General features: G+C 48.8%; 1 protein-coding gene across 1 annotated transcript in view; it reads right to left on the bottom strand.

The window, feature by feature from the left end:
• The window catches only part of OTOG (otogelin), a gene marked incomplete at its 5' end in the record, with an annotated part of 247619 nt that overhangs the window by 67683 nt on the left and 159051 nt on the right, over positions 1–20885 (bottom strand). Inside the window, 3 exons of the mRNA XM_072131623.1 lie at positions 6245–6428; positions 6637–6715; positions 6866–7016. Coding sequence (XP_071987724.1) covers positions 6245–6428; positions 6637–6715; positions 6866–7016 — 414 coding nt within the window. The remainder of the gene's footprint in view (positions 1–6244; positions 6429–6636; positions 6716–6865; positions 7017–20885) is intronic.

Below are 20885 nucleotides of genomic sequence, written 5' to 3'. Positions count from 1 at the left end.
TGTATGGGACATATAGGATGATGGGTCATGTGACCAGCTGGTGTCTATAGTATGTATGGGACATATAGGATGATGCGTCATGTGACCAGCTGGTGTCTATAGTATGTATGGGACATATAGGATGATGTGACCAGCTGGTATCTATTGTATGTATGGGACATATAGGATGATGTGACCAGCTGGTATCTATAGTATGTATGGGACATATAGGATGAGGGGTCAAGTGACCAGCTGGTGTCCATAGTATGTATGGGACATATAGGATGATGTGACCAGCTGGTATCTATAGTATGTATGGGACATATAGGATGATGTGACCAGCAGGTATCTATTGTATGTATGGGACATATAGGATGATGTGACCAGCTGGTATCTATAGTATGTATGGGACATATAGGATGATGGGTCATGTGACCAGCTGGTATCTATAGTATGTATGGGACATATAGGATGATGGGTCATGTGACCAGCTGGTATCTATAGTATGTATGGGACATATAGGATGATGTGACCAGCTGGTATCAATAGTATGTATGGGACATATAGGATGATGGGTCATGTGACCAGCTGGTATCTATAGTATGTATGGGACATATAGGATGATGTGACCAGCTGGTGTCTATAGTATGTATGGGACATATAGGATGATGGGTCATGTTACCAGCTGGTATCTATAGTATGTATGGGACATATAGGATGAGGGGTCATGTGACCAGCTGGTATCTATAGTATGTATGGGACATATAGGATGATGTGACCAGCTGGTATCTATTGTATGTATGGGACATATATGATGATGTGACCAGCTGGTGTCTATAGTATGTATGGGACATATAGGATGATGTGACCAGCTGGTATCTATAGTATGTATGGGACATATAGGATGATGGGTCATGTGACCAGCTGGTATCTATAGTATGTATGGGACATATAGGATGATGGGTCATGTGACCAGCTGGTGTCTATAGTATGTATGGGACATATAGGATGATGGGTCACGTGACCAGCTGGTATCTATAGTATGTATGGGACATATAGGATGATGTGACCAGCTGGTGTCTATAGTATGTATGGGACATATAGGATGATGGGTCATGTGACCAGCTGGTGTCTATAGTATGTATGGGACATATACGATGATGTGACCAGCTGGTGTCCATAGTATGTATGGGACATATAGGATGATGGGTCATGTGACCAGCTGGTATCTATAGTATGTATGGGACATATAGGATGATGGTTCATGTGACCAGCTGGTGTCTATACTATGTATGGGACATATAGGATGATGGTTCATGTGACCAGCTGGTGTCTATAGTATGTATGGGACATATAGGATGATGTGACCAGCTGGTATCTATAGTATGTATGGGACGTATAGGATGATGGGTCATGTGACCAGCTGGTATCTATAGTATGTATGGGACATATAGGATGATGGGTCATGTGACCAGCTGGTGTCTATAGTATGTATGGGACATATAGGATGATGGGTCATGTGACCAGCTGGTGTCTATAGTATGTAAGGGACATATAGGATGATGTGACCAGCTGGTATCAATAGTATGTATGGGACATATAGGATGATGGGTCATGTGACCAGCTGGTGTCTATAGTATGTATGGGACATATAGGATGATGTGACCAGCTGGTATCAATAGTATGTATGGGACATATAGGATGATGTGACCAGCTGGTATCAATAGTATGTATGGGACATATAGGATGATGGGTCATGTGACCAGCTGGTATCTATAGTATGTATGGGACATATAGGATGATGGGTCACGTGACCAGCTGGTATCTATAGTATGTATGGGACATATAGGATGATGTGACCAGCTGGTGTCTATAGTATGTATGGGACATATAGGATGATGGGTCATGTGACCAGCTGGTATCTATAGTATGTATGGTACATATAGGATGATGTGACCAGCTGGTATCTATAGTATGTATGGTACATATAGGATGATGGGTCATGTGACCAGCTGGTATCTATAGTATGTATGGGACATATAGGATGATGGGTCACGTGACCAGCTGGTATCTATAGTATGTATGGGACATATAGGATGATGTGACCAGCTGGTATCAATAGTATGTATGGGACATATAGGATGATGTGTCATGTGACCAGCTGGTATCTATAGTATGTATGGGACATATAGGATGATGTGACCAGCTGGTGTCTATTGTATGTATGGGACATATAGGATGAGGGGTCATGTGACCAGCTGGTATCTATAGTATGTATGGGACATATAGGATGATGTGACCAGCTGGTGTCTATAGTATGTATGGGACATATAGGATGATGGGTCATGTGACCAGCTGGTATCTATAGTATGTATGGGACATATAGGATGAGGGGTCATGTGACCAGCTGGTGTCTATAGTATGTATGGGACATATAGGATGATGCGTCATGTGACCAGCTGGTGTCTATAGTATGTATGGGACATATAGGATGATGTGACCAGCTGGTATCTATAGTATGTATGGGACATATAGGATGATGTGACCGGCTGGAATCTATTGTATGTATGGGACATATATGATGATGTGACCAGCTGGTGTCTATAGTATGTATGGGACATATAGGATGATGGGTCATGTGACCAGCTGGTGTCTATAGTATGTATGGGACATATAGGATGATGTGACCAGCTGGTATCTATAGTATGTATGGGACATATAGGATGATGTGACCGGCTGGTATCTATTGTATGTATGGGACATATATGATGATGTGACCAGCTGGTGTCTATAGTATGTATGGGACATATAGGATGATGTGACCAGCTGGTATCTATAGTATGTATGGGACATATAGGATGATGTGACCAGCTGGTATCAATAGTATGTATGGGACATATAGGATGATGTGACCAGCTGGTGTCTATAGTATGTATGGGACATATAGGATGATGGGTCATGTGACCAGCTGGTATCTATAGTATGTATGGGACATATAGGATGATGTGACCAGCTGGTGTCTATAGTATGTATGGGACATATAGGATGATGGGTCATGTGACCAGCTGGTATCTATAGTATGTATGGGACATATAGGATGATGGGTCACGTGACCAGCTGGTATCTATAGTATGTATGGGACATATAGGATGATGTGACCAGCTGGTGTCTATAGTATGTATGGGACATATAGGATGATGGGTCATGTGACCAGCTGGTATCTATAGTATGTATGGTACATATAGGATGATGTGACCAGCTGGTATCTATAGTATGTATGGTACATATAGGATGATGGGTCATGTGACCAGCTGGTATCTATAGTATGTATGGGACATATAGGATGATGGGTCACGTGACCAGCTGGTATCTATAGTATGTATGGGACATATAGGATGATGTGACCAGCTGGTATCAATAGTATGTATGGGACATATAGGATGATGTGTCATGTGACCAGCTGGTATCTATAGTATGTATGGGACATATAGGATGATGTGACCAGCTGGTGTCTATTGTATGTATGGGACATATAGGATGAGGGGTCATGTGACCAGCTGGTATCTATAGTATGTATGGGACATATAGGATGATGTGACCAGCTGGTGTCTATAGTATGTATGGGACATATAGGATGATGGGTCATGTGACCAGCTGGTATCTATAGTATGTATGGGACATATAGGATGAGGGGTCATGTGACCAGCTGGTATCTATAGTATGTATGGGACATATAGGATGATGTGACCAGCTGGTATCTATTGTATGTATGGGACATATATGATGATGTGACCAGCTGGTGTCTATAGTATGTATGGGACATATAGGATGATGGGTCATGTGACCAGCTGGTATCTATAGTATGTATGGGACATATAGGATGATGGGTCATGTGACCAGCTGGTATCTATAGTATGTATGGGACATATAGGATGATGTGACCAGCTGGTGTCTATAGTATGTATGGGACATATAGGATGATGGGTCATGTGACCAGCTGGTATCTATAGTATGTATGGGACATATAGGATGATGGGTCATGTGACCAGCTGGTGTCTATAGTATGTATGGGACATATAGGATGATGGGTCATGTGACCAGCTGGTGTCTATAGTATGTATGGGACATATAGGATGATGCGTCATGTGACCAGCTGGTGTCTATAGTATGTATGGGACATATAGGATGATGTGACCAGCTGGTATCTATAGTATGTATGGGACATATAGGATGATGTGACCGGCTGGTATCTATTGTATGTATGGGACATATATGATGATGTGACCAGCTGGTGTCTATAGTATGTATGGGACATATAGGATGATGGGTCATGTGACCAGCTGGTGTCTATAGTATGTATGGGACATATAGGATGATGCGTCATGTGACCAGCTGGTGTCTATAGTATGTATGGGACATATAGGATGATGTGACCAGCTGGTATCTATAGTATGTATGGGACATATAGGATGATGTGACCGGCTGGTATCTATTGTATCTATGGGACATATATGATGATGTGACCAGCTGGTGTCTATAGTATGTATGGGACATATAGGATGATGTGACCAGCTGGTATCAATAGTATGTATGGGACATATAGGATGATGTGACCAGCTGGTGTCTATAGTATGTATGGGACATATAGGATGATGGGTCATGTGACCAGCTGGTATCTATAGTATGTATGGGACATATAGGATGATGTGACCAGCTGGTGTCTATAGTATGTATGGGACATATAGGATGATGGGTCATGTGACCAGCTGGTGTCCATAGTATGTATGGGACATATAGGATGATGTGTCATGTGACCAGCTGCTGTTTATAGTATGTATGGGGCATATAGGATGAGGGGTCATGTGACCAGCTGGTGTCCATAGTATTTATGACACATATAGGATGATGTGACCAGCTGGTATCTATAGTATGTATGGGACATATAGGATGATGGGTCATGTGACCAGCTGGTATCTATAGTATGTATGGGACATATAGGATGATGGGTCATGTGACCAGCTGGTATCTATAGTATGTATGGGACATATAGGATGATGTGACCAGCTGGTATCTATAGTATGTATGGGACATATAGGATGATGGGTCATGTGACCAGCTGGTATCTATAGTATGTATGGGACATATAGGATGATGGGTCATGTGACCAGCTGGTATCTATAGTATGTATGGGACATATAGGATGATGGGTCATGTGACCAGCTGGTATCTATAGTATGTATGGGACATATAGGATGAGGGGTCATGTGACCAGCTGGTGTCTATAGTATGTATGGGACATATAGGATGATGGCTCATGTGACCAGCTGGTGTCTATAGTATGTATGGGACATATAGGATGATGAGTCATGTGACCAGCTGGTATCTATAGTATGTATGGGACATATAGGATGATGGGTCATGTGACCAGCTGGTATCTATAGTTGGTATGGGACATATAGGATGATGAGTCATGTGACCAGCTGGTATCTATAATATGTATGGGACATATAGGATGATGTGACCAGCTGGTATCTATTGTATGTATGGGACATATAGGATGATGTGACCAGCTGGTATCAATAGTATGTATGGGACATATAGGATGATGTGACCAGCTGGTGTCTATAGTATGTATGGGACATATAGGATGATGGGTCATGTGACCAGCTGGTGTCTATAGTATGTATGGGACATATAGGATGATGGGTCATGTGACCAGCTGGTATCTAAAATATGTATGGGACATATAGGATGATGTGACCAGCTGGTATCTATTGTATGTATGGGACATATAGGATGATGGTTCATGTGACCAGCTGGTATCAATAGTATGTATGGGACATATAGGATGATGGGTCATGTGAAGAGCTGGTGTCTATAGTATGTATGGGACATATAGGATGATGAGTCATGTGACCAGCTGGTGTCTATAGTATGTATGGGACATATAGGATGATGGGTCATGTGACCAGCTGGTATCTATAGTATGTATGGGACATATAGGATGAGGGGTCATGTGACCAGCTGGTATCTATAGTATGTATGGGACATATAGGATGATGCGTCATGTGACCAGCTGGCGTCTATAGTATGTATGGGACATATAGGATGAGGGGTCATGTGACCAGCTGGTATCTATAGTATGTATGGGACATTTCACTGGGCCTGTGCTGGAGGACACCATCTTCTCGTAGACAGAGCGCGGCTTTTCTCCTACATGTACAAGCTGTTGGCAGGTTTGGTATCTCACGTTAGATGTACTCACCACATAGTCCCATAGATGTGGGCTTACTGGTGGAGTTGGACTCAATGATCATCAGACCAGTGCTATGAAACCACTGAATCTTCACATCGGATGGAGTGTCGATCAGGTACATGTTCCCAGTATCCACTATCTTGTAGCCATATTTCCGGACCATGGGCCAGGCGTTCCTGGAGTTCACCACAACCTGCAATAAAGATCCTCATCTCTATCACACTGACCAATGAGGAAGCGTTATTGGACCTCTCGATCCTGTTACTGAAGACCAAAAGGTCCAGTACATGTAGATGACGTCTCAGCCATGTCATATGCCTGGGTGCAGGCCAAGACCTGGGAATGTAGCCTCAGTCTTATGATAAAGTTATTCATTGTGAGCTGAGATGGGGGTCACTTACTTTCCGGTTTAAGCGATCGATGATGATCAGGTTGGATAGATATGTTAGCTCCAGCATCGATAAACAGAAGGTAACATCGCTCTCATTGACCTGTAAGGAAAAAGAAGAGGATTGACCTGAACCTCACTAGTAAGACAGACTGTTCCTCCAGACAGGTCCTTCATGAGCTACCAAAAGACCCTCAAGGAGGTCCCTGGAGGGTCACACTCAAATCTCAAGCCCAGAGAACCTCACCTGCCCAGAGGGCGAACACTGTGACACCTGCACAGTGATGGACTCGTCCTCGGTGAGCGTCACGATGTACGAGGCTTCTTTATACAATGCTAAATAACGTCCATCAAATGTGACAAAGCTCAGGTCTGAGAAGATGGAGCAGCGACCTGGAATGAAGAAGCAGATTCTCCAATCAGAGAGCACACAGACCTAAAGATTAGGTTGGGGATGAAATATCCTTCCCAGCATTCCCTCTCAGAATCCCAACCTATAAGATCACATTGGGCTTGTGCAGCCGAGATCCTGTGGCCAACAAAATCACAAGCAGGAGATTCAAAAAATGAAATTCTTTTCTTTAGGGTGTAGAAATATGAAGTTACCCTCCCTCTCCAACCTATAAAAGTGACTCTCCTCAGCTCCTTTGCATATGGCTTTGGAGATCTTTTATTGGTAAATTGGTTTATTGGTATTCTCCCTGGGGCAACCCCTGAGTGTCTGTAAGATAAGTCCCTGGGTGATGGATGGGGAGCCCTTGGTGGTAACAGCCGTATCCAGGGATCAGATGGAGGCAACATTGTGCAAATCCACTTACGCCCCAAAAACTATTAACACCGGGTTCTGGTTACTGGAGTGGTCATGGAGAGGGGTCCGAAGGATTAGGCACCAGCCTGGTAGTAGATGCAGACTGGGATAGTTGCGGTGGAGCTTAGTCGAAATTGTGGAAGCTGCAGCTCTGGGCTAGAGTCTCCTGACTCACCCCCAAGTGTCAGGCAGACGGCCGGAGGCACTAGAAGTTCCCGGGATTAGTATCTGTGGCAGCGATGAAGATGTTCTGCACACTCTGCCTCTCTCTTCACTCTGAACAGACTCCTGAGCTCCCACTGAGCAGGGGCTTTATACTCCCCCTGGTCAGGTGGTACCACCTCTACAATCACATTCCAGCTAACATAACAGCCACATCATTGGATAATTACTTACACCAATTAACTTTTGCCTTTCCAGGCAGAATCTACAGCTGCTATTACTAAGTTTCCCATGTTACAGCTTCTGACATGGAGGGGACACTAACCCTGCCAAACCCTTTGCATAAGCAGGGGCGTTGCACACGTTATACCTGGAGTTGTAATCCCCAAATGGAGCATAAAATCGGCTACAAGTGCCCCCTTCACAGAATGTACAGGGAAGATGCTGGCGCCAAATCTTCTCCCGAACCAATCAGACTCATTCCCCGGGGGCAACATCAGCCTCGCTGTGACCCTAATAGGGATGAATGTTATTTTCTTAATGTACAAATTTATCTACTCGAACTTCAGTAGTTACATTTACACATCAGCACCATCACAATCCGCCATCTGAGGGCAACCACAAAGCTGAACACAGTGACCTGAGACACCGGCAGTGCAAGTATGTGTCCCCCACAGAAGCCAACAGTCAGCATGCCCCCCACAGCATTCAGAGTGCTAACCACAGCAGTCAGAGTGCCCCTACAGCAGCCAGAGGGATCCCAACAGCAGCCAGTGTGCACCCACTGTATCTACCACGCCCCTGTATAGCGGTCATAGTGTTCCCAACAGTGACCAATTGTCAGAGTGCCCCCACAGCAGCCAGAGTGCCCCCCACAGCAGCCAGAATGCCCCTACCGAAGCCAAAGTGCCCCTACAGAAACCAGAGTGCCCCTACAGCAGCCAGAGGGCTCCCCACAGCAGCCAGAGTGCCCCTACAGCATTTACCATGCCCCCCCCATAGCTGTCACAGTTCCCTTGACAGTGACCAATAGTCATAATACCTTCACAGAAGACAGAGTGCCCCCACGGTATCCAGAGTGCCTTCCCATAATAACCAATAGTCAGAGTACCCCACACAGTAGCCACAGTGCCCCCCTACCCCACAGTATCCTTCAAGTATCGAGAGTGCCCCCACATTAGCCAATGACCAAATTACCCCCATAGTAGCAAACAGTCAGAATTCACCCAGAGCAGTCAGAGTCCCCCACAGTATCCCATAGTCAAAGTACCCCCACAGCATCCAGAGGACCCACCATAGTTGCCACAGTGCTCCCACATTATCTAGACTGCCCCCTATGATGGGACATGACCTACGGTTTCATTTCTGTGAACCCTTTGGACTCTTGTTATGTTTTGTGCATATGATTTGTATAGGAGACTTGTATATATGTTATTATGGGGAAGGGGATACAGAATCCTGGAGCCTGCAGGGGGTCCAGCTACAAAACTACACTGGAAGACATTGTGAAGCTGCTCCCCTATGGAATGTATGAGGGAGGAGACATTGTTACTCTGTGGGGGAGGGTGGTAGAGCCTGGCCACTCATTATGTATTCCTGTACCCGCCCCTAGGCCGCTCATTATGTATTCCTGTATCCGCCCCTAGGCTGCTCATTATGTATTCCTGTACCCGACCCTAGGCCGCTCATTATGTATTCCTGTACCCGCCCCTAGGGCGCTCATTATGTATCCCTGTACATGCCCCTAGGGCGCTCATTATGTATTCCTGTACCCGCCCCTAGGGCGCTCATTATGTATTCCTGTACATGCCCCTAGGGCGCTCATTATGTATTCCTGTACCCGCCCCTAGGGCGCTCATTATGTATTCCTGTACCTGCCCATAGGCTGCTCATTATGTATTCCTGTACCCGCCCATAGGCCCCTCATTATGTATTCCTGTATCATTCTTCATGCGCATGGCAGAGGAGAAGTTGCGAATAAGCCCCTTGTACCATCCAGTACATATAGAGGTAATTATGCAGCAGTAGACACTGCCTGGACAGGCAAGGGTTAATACTGTTTAATGTTTATCATCCAATGATGTTCTATCGTTGTAACTGGAGTGTGATTGGAGAGTGAGATCACCTGACCAGGGATTAACAAAACCCTTAGTCAGGGGAGGAGTTAGGGGAGAAGGCCAGAGCCTTGCTGCTGAGCACAAAGGAGAGCACAAAGGAAAGCACAAAGGAGAGCACAAAGGGCGGCACAAAGGGCGACACAAAGGGCGGCACAAAGGGCGGCACAAAGGGCGGCACAAAGGAGGGCACAAAGGAGGGCACAAAGGGCGGCACAAAGGGCGGCACAAAGGAGGGCACAAAGGGCGGCACAAAGGACGGCACAAAGGACGGCACAAAGGAAGGCACAAAGGACAGCACAAAGGACAGCACAAAGGACAACACAAAGGAAAGCACAAAGGGCGGCACAAAGGACGGCACAAAGGACGGCACAAAGGACGGCACAAAGGACGGCACAAAGGGCGGCACAAAGGGCGGCACAAAGGACGGCACAAAGGACGGCACAAAGGGCGGCACAAAGGAGGGCACAAAGGACGGCACAAAGGACAATACAAAGGACAGCACAAAGGACAGCACAAAGGACAGCACAAAGGACAACACAAAGGAGAGCACAAAGGACGGCACAAAGGACGGCACAAAGGACGGCACAAAGGACGGCACAAAGAAGAGCACAAAGGAGGGCACAAAGGAGAGCACAAAGGAGAGCACAAAGGAGGGCACAAAGGAGGGCACAGAGGAGGGCACAAAGGAGGGCACAAAGGAGGGCACAAAGTAGGGCACAAAGGAAGGCACAAAGGAGGGCGCAAAGGAGGGCGCAAAGGAGGGCACAAAGGAGAGCGCAAAGGTGAGCACAAAGGAGAGCACAAAGGAGGGCACAAAGGAGAGCACAAAGGAGGGCACAAAGGAGAGCACAAAGGAGGGCACAAAGGAGAGCACAAAGGAGAGCACAAAGGTTTAGAGTTCCAGAAATTTCTGAGAGCACAAGCTCTAGGAACCGAGCTCCTTCAGAGGAGACCAACTCTACACTGAGTGACAGAGACAGCGTGAGCCTCTTTGGCCCGTTGCTGTTGTTGGTTCGAATAAAGAACTATAAGTTATTTTATGCACAACGTTGCCTCCATCTGGTCCCTGCTACGGCTGTATCACTATCAAGGGCACCGTCATCCATCTACCAGGGACACCTACTACAGACACTGAGGGCTGCCCCATCTATCTACCAGGAATACACACTACAGACACTAAGGGCTGCCCCATCTATCTACCAGGAATACACACTACAGACACTAAGGGCTGCCCCATCCATCTACCAGGGACACACACTACAGACTCTAAGGGCTGCCCCATCCATCTATCAGGGGGACACACTACAGACTCTAAGGACTGCCCCAACTACCTACCGGGGACACACACTACAGACTCTAAGGACTGCCCCATCTATCTACCAGGGACATATACTACAGATACTAAGGGCTGCCCCATCTATCTACCACGGACACATATTACAGATACTAAAAGCTGCCCCATCTATCTACCAGGGACACACACTACAGACTCTAAGGGCTCCCCATCCATCCACCAGGGACACACACTAGAGACACTAAGGGCTGCCCCATCCATCTACCAGGGACACACACTACAGACTCTAAGGGCTGCCCCATCCATCTACCAGGGGGACACACTACAGACTCTAAGGACTGCCCGATCTATCTACCAGGGACACACACTACAGACACTAAGGGCTGCCCCATCTATCTACCAGGGACACATACTACAGATACTAAGGGCTGCCCCATCTATCTACCAGGGACACACATTACAGACACTAAGGGCTGCCCGATCTATCTACCAGGGACACATACTACAGACTCTGAGGGCTGCCCCATCTATCTACCAGGGACACACACTACATACTCTAAGGGCTGCCCCATCCATCTACCAGGGACACACACTACAGACACTAAGGGCTGCCCCATCTATCTACCAGGGACACACACTACAGACTCTAAGGGCTGCCCCATCTATCTACAAGGGACACACACTACAGACACTAAGGGCTGCCCCATTCATCTACCAGGGACACACATTACAGACTCTAAGGGCTGCCCCATCTATCTACAAGGGACATATACTACAGACACTAAGGGCTGCCCCATCTATCTACAAGGGACACACACTACAGACACTAAGGGCTGCCCCATTCATCTACCAGGGACACACATTACAGACTCTAAGGGCTGCCCCATCTATCTACAAGGGACATATACTACAGACACTAAGGGCTGCCCCCATCTATCTACCAGGGGCACACACTACAGACTCTGAGGGCTGCCCCATCTATCTACCAGGGACACACACTACAGACACTAAGGGCTGCACCATCTATCTACAAGGGACATATACTACAGACTCTAAGGGCTGCCCTATCCATCTACCAGGGACATATACTACAGACACTAAGGGCGCCCCATCTATCTACCAGGGACACACACTACAGACACTAAGGGCTGCCCCATCTATCTACCAGGGACACAAACTACAGACTCTATGTGCTGCCCCTATATATCTACCTGGGACACACACTACAGACTCCCATCAATCTACCAGGGACACACACTACAGACACTAAGGGCTGCCCCATCTATCTACCAGGGACACACACTACAGACTCTAAGGGCTGCCCCATCTATCTACAAGGGACATATACTACAGACTATAAGGGCTGCCCCATCTATCTACCAGGGACACATACTACAGACACTAAGGGCTGCCCCATCTATCTACCAGGAACAACCACTACAGACACTAAGGACTGCCCCATCTATCTACCAGGGACACACACTACAGACACTAAGGGCTGCCCCATCTATCTACCAGGGACACACACTACAGAGTCTAAGGGCTGCCCAATCTATCTACCAGGGACACACACTACAGATTCTGAGGGCTGCCCCATCCTTCAACCAGGGACACACACTACAGACACTAAGGGCTGCCCCATCTATCTACAAGGGACATATACTACAGATACTAAGGGCTGCCCCATCTATCTACCAGGGACACACACTACAGACACTAAGGGCTGCCCCATCCATCTACCAGGGACACACATTACAGACACTAAAGGCAGCCCCATCTATCTACCAGGGACACACACTACAGACTCTAAGGGTTGCCCCATCTATCTACCAGGGACACATACTACAGACTCTAAGGGCTGCCCCATCTATCCACAAGGGACATATACTACAGACTCTAAGGGCTGCCCCATCTTTCTACCAGGGACACACACTACAGACACTAAGGGCTGCCCCATCCATCTACCAGGGACACACATTACAGACACTAAGGGCAGCCCCATCTATCTACCAGGGACACACACTACAGACTCTGAGGGCTGCCCCATCTATCTACCAGGGACACATACTACAGACACTAAGGGCTGCCCCATCTATCTACCAGGGACACACACTACAGACTCTAAGGGCTGCCCAATCTATCTACCAGGGACACACTACAGATACTAAGGGCTGCCCCATCCATCTACCAGGGACACACACTACAGACACTAAGGGCTGCCCCATCTATCTACCAGGGACACACACTACAGACACTAAGGGCTGCCCCATCTATCTACCAGGGACACACAGTACAGACACTAAGGGCTGCCCCATCCATCTACCAGAGACACACACTACAGACACTAAGGGCTGCCCCATCTATCTACCAGGGACACACACTACAGACACTAAGGGCTGCCCCATCTATTTACCAGAGACAAACACTACAGACACTAAGGGCTGCCCCATCCATCTACCAGGGACACATACTACAGACTCTAAGGGCTGCCCCATCTATCTACCAGGGACACACACTACAGACACTAAGGGCTGCCCCATATATCTACCAGGGACACACACTACAGACACTAAGGGCTGCCCCATCTATCTACCAGGGACACACACTACAGACACTAAGGGCTGCCCCATCCATATACTGGGGACACACACTACATACTCTAAGGGCTGCCCCATCTATCTACCAGGGACACACACTACAGACTCTAAGGGCTGCCCAATCTATCTAGCAGGGACACATACTATAGATACTAAGGGCTGCCCCATCTATCTTCCAGGGACACACACTACAGACTCTAAGGGCTGCCCCACCCATCTACCAGGGACACACACTACAGACTCTAAGGGCTGCCCCATCCATCTACCAGGGACACATACTACAGACTCTGAGGGCTGCCCCATCTATCTACCAGGGACACACACTACATACTCTAAGGGCTGCCCCATCTATCTACCAGGGACACACACTACAGACACTAAGGGCTGCCCCATCTATCTACCAGGGACACATACTACAGACACTAAGGGCTGCCCCATCCATCTACCAGGGACACACACTACAGACACTAAGGGCTGCCCCATCTATCTTCCAGGGACACACACTACAGACTCTAAGGGTTGCCCCATCTATCTACCAGGGACACATATTACAGACTCTAAGGGCTGCCCCATCTCTCTACAAGGGACATATACTACAGATACTAAGGGCTGCCCCATCTATCTACCCGGGACACACACTACAGACACTAAGGGCTGCCCCATCCATCTACCAGGGACACACACTACAGACACTAAGGGCTGCCCCATCCATATACTGGGGACACACACTACATACTCTAAGGGCTGCCCCATCTATCTACCAGGGACACACACTACAGACTCTAAGGGCTGCCCAATCTATCTACCAGGGACACATACTACAGACACTAAGGGCTGCCCCATCTATCTACCAGAGACAAACACTACAGACACTAAGGGCTGCCCCATCTATTTACCAGGGACACACACTACAGACACTAAGGGCTGCCCCATCTATCTACCAGGGACACACACTACAGACACTAAGGGCTGCCCCATCCTTCAACCAGGGACACACACTACAGACACTAAGGGCTGCCCCATCTATCTACTAGGGACACACACTACAGACACTAAGGGCTGCCCCATCTATCTACCAGGGACACACACTACAGACACTAAGGGCTGCCCCATCTATCTACCAGGGTCACACACTACAGACACTAAGGGCTGCCCCATCCTTCAACCAGGGACACACACTACAGACACTAAGGGCTGCCCCATCTATCTACCAGGAACAACCACTACAGACACTAAGGGCTGCCCCATCTATCTACCAGAGACAAACACTACAGACACTAAGGGCTGCCCCATCCATCTACCAGGGACACATACTACAGACTCTAAGGGCTGCCCCATCTATCTACCAGGGACACACACTACAGACTCTAAGGGTTGCCCCATCTATCTACCAGGGACACATACTACAGACACTAAGGGCTGCCCCATCCATCCACCAGGGACACACACTACAGACACTAAGGGCTGCCCCATCTATCTACCATGGACAGACACTACAGACACTAAGGGCTGCCCCATCCATCTACCAGGGACACATACTACCGACTCTAAGGGCTGCCCCATCTATCTACCAGGGACACACACTACAGACTCTAAGGGTTGCCCCATCTATCTACCAGGGACACATACTACAGACACTAAGGGCTGCCCCATCCATCTACCAGGGACACACACTACAGACACTAAGGGCTGCCCCATCTATCTACCAGGGACACACACGACAGACACTAAGGGCTGCCCCATCCATCTACCAGGGACACACACTACAGACACTAAGGGCTGCCCCATATATCTACCAGGGACACACACTACAGACAATAAGGGCTGCCCCATCTATCTACCAGGGACACACACTACAGACACTAAGGGCTGCCCCATCCATATACTGGGGACACACACTACATACTCTAAGGGCTGCCCCATCTATCTACCAGGGACACACACTACAGACTCTAAGGGCTGCCCAATCTATCTACCAGGGACACATACTACAGATACTAAGGGCTGCCCCATCTATCTTCCAGGGACACACACTACAGACTCTAAGGGCTGCCCCATCCATCTACCAGGGACACACACTACAGACTCTAAGGGCTGCCCCATCCATCTACCAGGGACACACACTACAGACTCTAAGGGCTGCCCCATATATCTACAAGGGACATATACTACAGACACTAAGGGCTGCCCCATCCATCTACCAGAGACACACACTACAGACACTAAGGGCTGCCCCATATATCTACCAGGGACACACACTACAGACACTAAGGGCTGCCCCATATATCTACCAGGGACACACACTACAGACTCTAAGGGCTGCCCCATCCATCTACCAGGGACACACACTATAGACTCTAAGGGCTGCCCCATCTATCTACCAGGGACACACACTAAAGACACTAAGGGCTGCCCCATCTATCTACCAGGGACACATACTACAGACACTAAGGGCTGCCCCATCCATCTACCAGGGACACATACTACAGACACTAAGGGCTGCCCCATCTATCTACCAGAGACAAACACTACAGACACTAAGGGCTGCCCCATCCATCTACCAGGGACACATACTACAGACTCTAAGGGCTGCCCCATCTATCTACCAGGGACACACACTACAGACACTAAGGGCTGCCCCATCCATCTACCAGGGACACACACTACAGACACTAAGGGCTGCCCCATATATCTACCAGGGACACACACTACAGACACTAAGGGCTGCCCCATCTACCTACCAGGGACACACACTACAGACACTAAGGGCTGCCCCATCCATATACCGGGGACACACACTACATACTCTAAGGGCTGCCCCATCTATCTACCAGGGACACACACTACAGACACTAAGGGCTGCCCCATCCATCTACAAGGGACACACACTACAGACTCTAAGGACTGCCCCATCCATCTACCAGGGGCACACACTACAGACTCTAAGGGCTGCCCCATCCATCTACCAGGGACACATACTACAGACTCTAAGGGCTGCCCCATCCATCTACCAGGGACACATACTACAGACTCTAAGGGCTGCCCCATCTATCTACCAGGGACACATACTACACACTATAAGGGCTGCCCCATCTACCTACAAGGGACATATACTACAGACTCTAAGGGCTGCCCTATCCATCTACCAGGGACACACACTACAGACTCTAAGGGCTGCCCCATCCATCTACCAGGGACACATACTACAGACACTAAGGACTGCCCCATCTATCTACCAGGAACAACCACTACAGACACTAAGGATTGCCCCATCTATCTACCAGGGACACACAATACAGACACTAAGGGCTGCCCCATCTATATACCAGGGACACACACTACAGGCTCTAAGGGCTGCCCCATCTATCTACAAGGGACATATACTACAGATACTAAGGACTGCCCCATCTATCTACCAGGGACACACACTACAGACACTAAGGGCTGCCCCATCTATCTACCAGGGACACGCACTACAGACTCTAAGGGCTGCCCCATCTATCTACCAGGGACACACACTACAGACACTAAGGGCTGCCCCATCTATCTACCAGGGACACACACTACAGACACTAAGGGCTGCCCCATCCATCTACCAGGGACACACACTACAGACACTATGGGCTGCCCCATCTATCTACCAGGGACACACACTACAGACACTAAGGGCTGCCCCATCCATCTACCAGAGACAAACACTACAGACACTAAGGGCTGCCCCATCCATCTACCAGGGACACATGCTACAGACTCTAAGGGCTGCCCCATCTATCTACCAGGGACACACACTACAGACACTAAGGGCTGCCCCATCCATCTACCAGGGACACACACTACAGACACTAAGGGCTGCCCCATATATCTACCAGGGACACACACTACAGACACTAAGGGCTGCCCCATCTATCTACCAGGGACACACACTACAGACACTAAGGGCTGCCCCATCCATATACCGGGGACACACACTACATACTCTAAGGGCTGCCCCATCTATCTACCAGGGACACACACTACAGACACTAAGGGCTGCCCCATCCATCTACAAGGGACACACACTACAGACTCTAAGGACTGCCCCATCCATCTACCAGAGGCACACACTACAGACTCTAAGGACTGCCCCATCCATCTACCAGGGACACACACTACAGACTCTAAGGGCTGCCCCATCCATCTACCAGGGACACATACTACAGACTCTAAGGGCTGCCCCATCTATCTACCAGGGACACATACTACACACTATAAGGGCTGCCCCATCTACCTACAAGGGACATATACTACAGACTCTAAGGGCTGCCCTATCCATCTACCAGGGACACACACTACAGACTCTAAGGGCTGCCCCATCCATCTACCAGGGACACATACTACAGACACTAAGGGCTTCCCCATCCATCTACCAGGGACACACATTACAGACACTAAGGACTGCCCCATCTATCTACCAGGAACAACCACTACAGACACTAAGGATTGCCCCATCTATCTACCAGGGACACACACTACAGACACTAAGGGCTGCCCCATCTATATACCAGGGACACACACTACAGGCTCTAAGGGCTGCCCCATCTATCTACAAGGGACATATACTACAGATACTAAGGGCTGCCCTATCCATCTACCAGGGACACACACTACAGACTCTAAGGGCTGCCCCATCCATCTACCAGGGACACATACTACAGACACTAAGGACTGCCCCATCTATCTACCAGGAACAACCACTACAGACACTAAGGATTGCCCCATCTATCTACCAGGGACACACAATACAGACACTAAGGGCTGCCCCATCTATATACCAGGGACACACACTACAGGCTCTAAGGGCTGCCCCATCTATCTACAAGGGACATATACTACAGATACTAAGGACTGCCCCATCTATCTACCAGGGACACACACTACAGACACTAAGGGCTGCCCCATCCATCTACCAGGGACACGCACTACAGACTCTAAGGGCTGCCCCATCTATCTACCAGGGACACACACTACAGACACTAAGGGCTGCCCCATCTATCTACCAGGGACACACACTACAGACACTAAGGGCTGCCCCATCCATCTACCAGGGACACACACTACAGACACTATGGGCTGCCCCATCTATCTACCAGGGACACACACTACAGACACTAAGGGCTGCCCCATCCATCTACCAGAGACAAACACTACAGACACTAAGGGCTGCCCCATCCATCTACCAGGGACACATGCTACAGACTCTAAGGGCTGCCCCATCTATCTACCAGGGACACACACTACAGACACTAAGGGCTGCCCCATCCATCTACCAGGGACACACACTACAGACACTAAGGGCTGCCCCATATATCTACCAGGGACACACACTACAGACACTAAGGGCTGCCCCATCTATCTACCAGGGACACACACTACAGACACTAAGGGCTGCCCCATCCATATACCGGGGACACACACTACATACTCTAAGGGCTGCCCCATCTATCTACCAGGGACACACACTACAGACACTAAGGGCTGCCCCATCCATCTACAAGGGACACACACTACAGACTCTAAGGACTGCCCCATCCATCTACCAGGGGCACACACTACAGACTCTAAGGACTGCCCCATCCATCTACCAGGGACACACACTACAGACTCTAAGGGCTGCCCCATCCATCTACCAGGGACACATACTACAGACTCTAAGGGCTGCCCCATCTATCTACCAGGGACACATACTACACACTATAAGGGCTGCCCCATCTACCTACAAGGGACATATACTACAGACTCTAAGGGCTGCCCTATCCATCTACCAGGGACACACACTACAGACTCTAAGGGCTGCCCCATCCATCTACCAGGGACACATACTACAGACACTAAGGGCTTCCCCATCCATCTACCAGGGACACACATTACAGACACTAAGGACTGCCCCATCTATCTACCAGGAACAACCACTACAGACACTAAGGATTGCCCCATCTATCTACCAGGGACACACACTACAGACACTAAGGGCTGCCCCATCTATATACCAGGGACACACACTACAGGCTCTAAGGGCTGCCCCATCTATCTACAAGGGACATATACTACAGATACTAAGGACTGCCCCATCCATCTACCAGGGACACACACTACAGACACTAAGGGCTTCCCCATCCATCTACCAGGGACACGCACTACAGACTCTAAGGGCTGCCCCATCTATCTACCAGGGACACACACTACAGACACTAAGGGCTGCCCCATCTATCTACCAGGGACACACACTACAGACACTAAGGGCTGCCCCATCCATCTACCAGGGACACACACTACAGACACTATGGGCTGCCCCATCTATCTACCAGGGACACATACTACAGACACTAAGGACTGCCCCATCTATCTACCAGGGACACACACTACAGACTCTAAGGGCTGCCCCATCTATCTACAAGGGACATATACTACAGATACTAAGGACTGCCCCATCTATCTACCAGGGACACACAGTACAGACACTAAGGGCTGCCCCATCCATCTACCAGGGACACGCACTACAGACACTAAGGGCTGCCCCATCTATCTACCAGGGACACACACTACAGACACTAAGGGCTGCCCCATCCATCTACCAGAGACAAACACTACAGACACTAAGGGCTGCCCCATCCATCTACCAGGGACACATACTACAGACTCTAAGGGCTGCCCCATCTATCTACCAGGGACACACACTACAGACACTAAGGGCTGCCCCATCCATCCACCAGGGACACACACTACAGACACTAAGGGCTGCCCCATATATCTACCAGGGACACACACTACAGACACTAAGGGCTGCCCCATCTATCTACCAGGGACACACACTACAGACACTAAGGGCTGCCCCATCCATATACCGGGGACACACACTACAGACACTATGGGCTGCCCCATCTATCTACCAGGGACACATACTACAGACACTAAGGACTGCCCCATCTATCTACCAGGGACACACACTACAGACACTATGGGCTGCCCCATCTATCTACCAGGGACACATACTACAGACACTAAGGACTGCCCCATCTATCTACCAGGGACACACACTACAGACTCTAAGGGCTGCCCCATCTATCTACAAGGGACATATACTACAGATACTAAGGACTGCCCCATCTATCTACCAGGGACACACAGTACAGACACTAAGGGCTGCCCCATCCATCTACCAGGGACACGCACTACAGACACTAAGGGCTGCCCCATCTATCTACCAGGGACACACACTACAGACACTAAGGGCTGCCCCATCCATCT

Source organism: Engystomops pustulosus, unplaced genomic scaffold (genome assembly GCF_040894005.1).
Source record: "Engystomops pustulosus unplaced genomic scaffold, aEngPut4.maternal MAT_SCAFFOLD_107, whole genome shotgun sequence".
NCBI lineage: Eukaryota > Metazoa > Chordata > Amphibia > Anura > Leptodactylidae > Engystomops > Engystomops pustulosus.
Note: the sequence above shows the minus strand (reverse complement) of the source record. Positions and strands in the feature narration are given on the sequence as shown.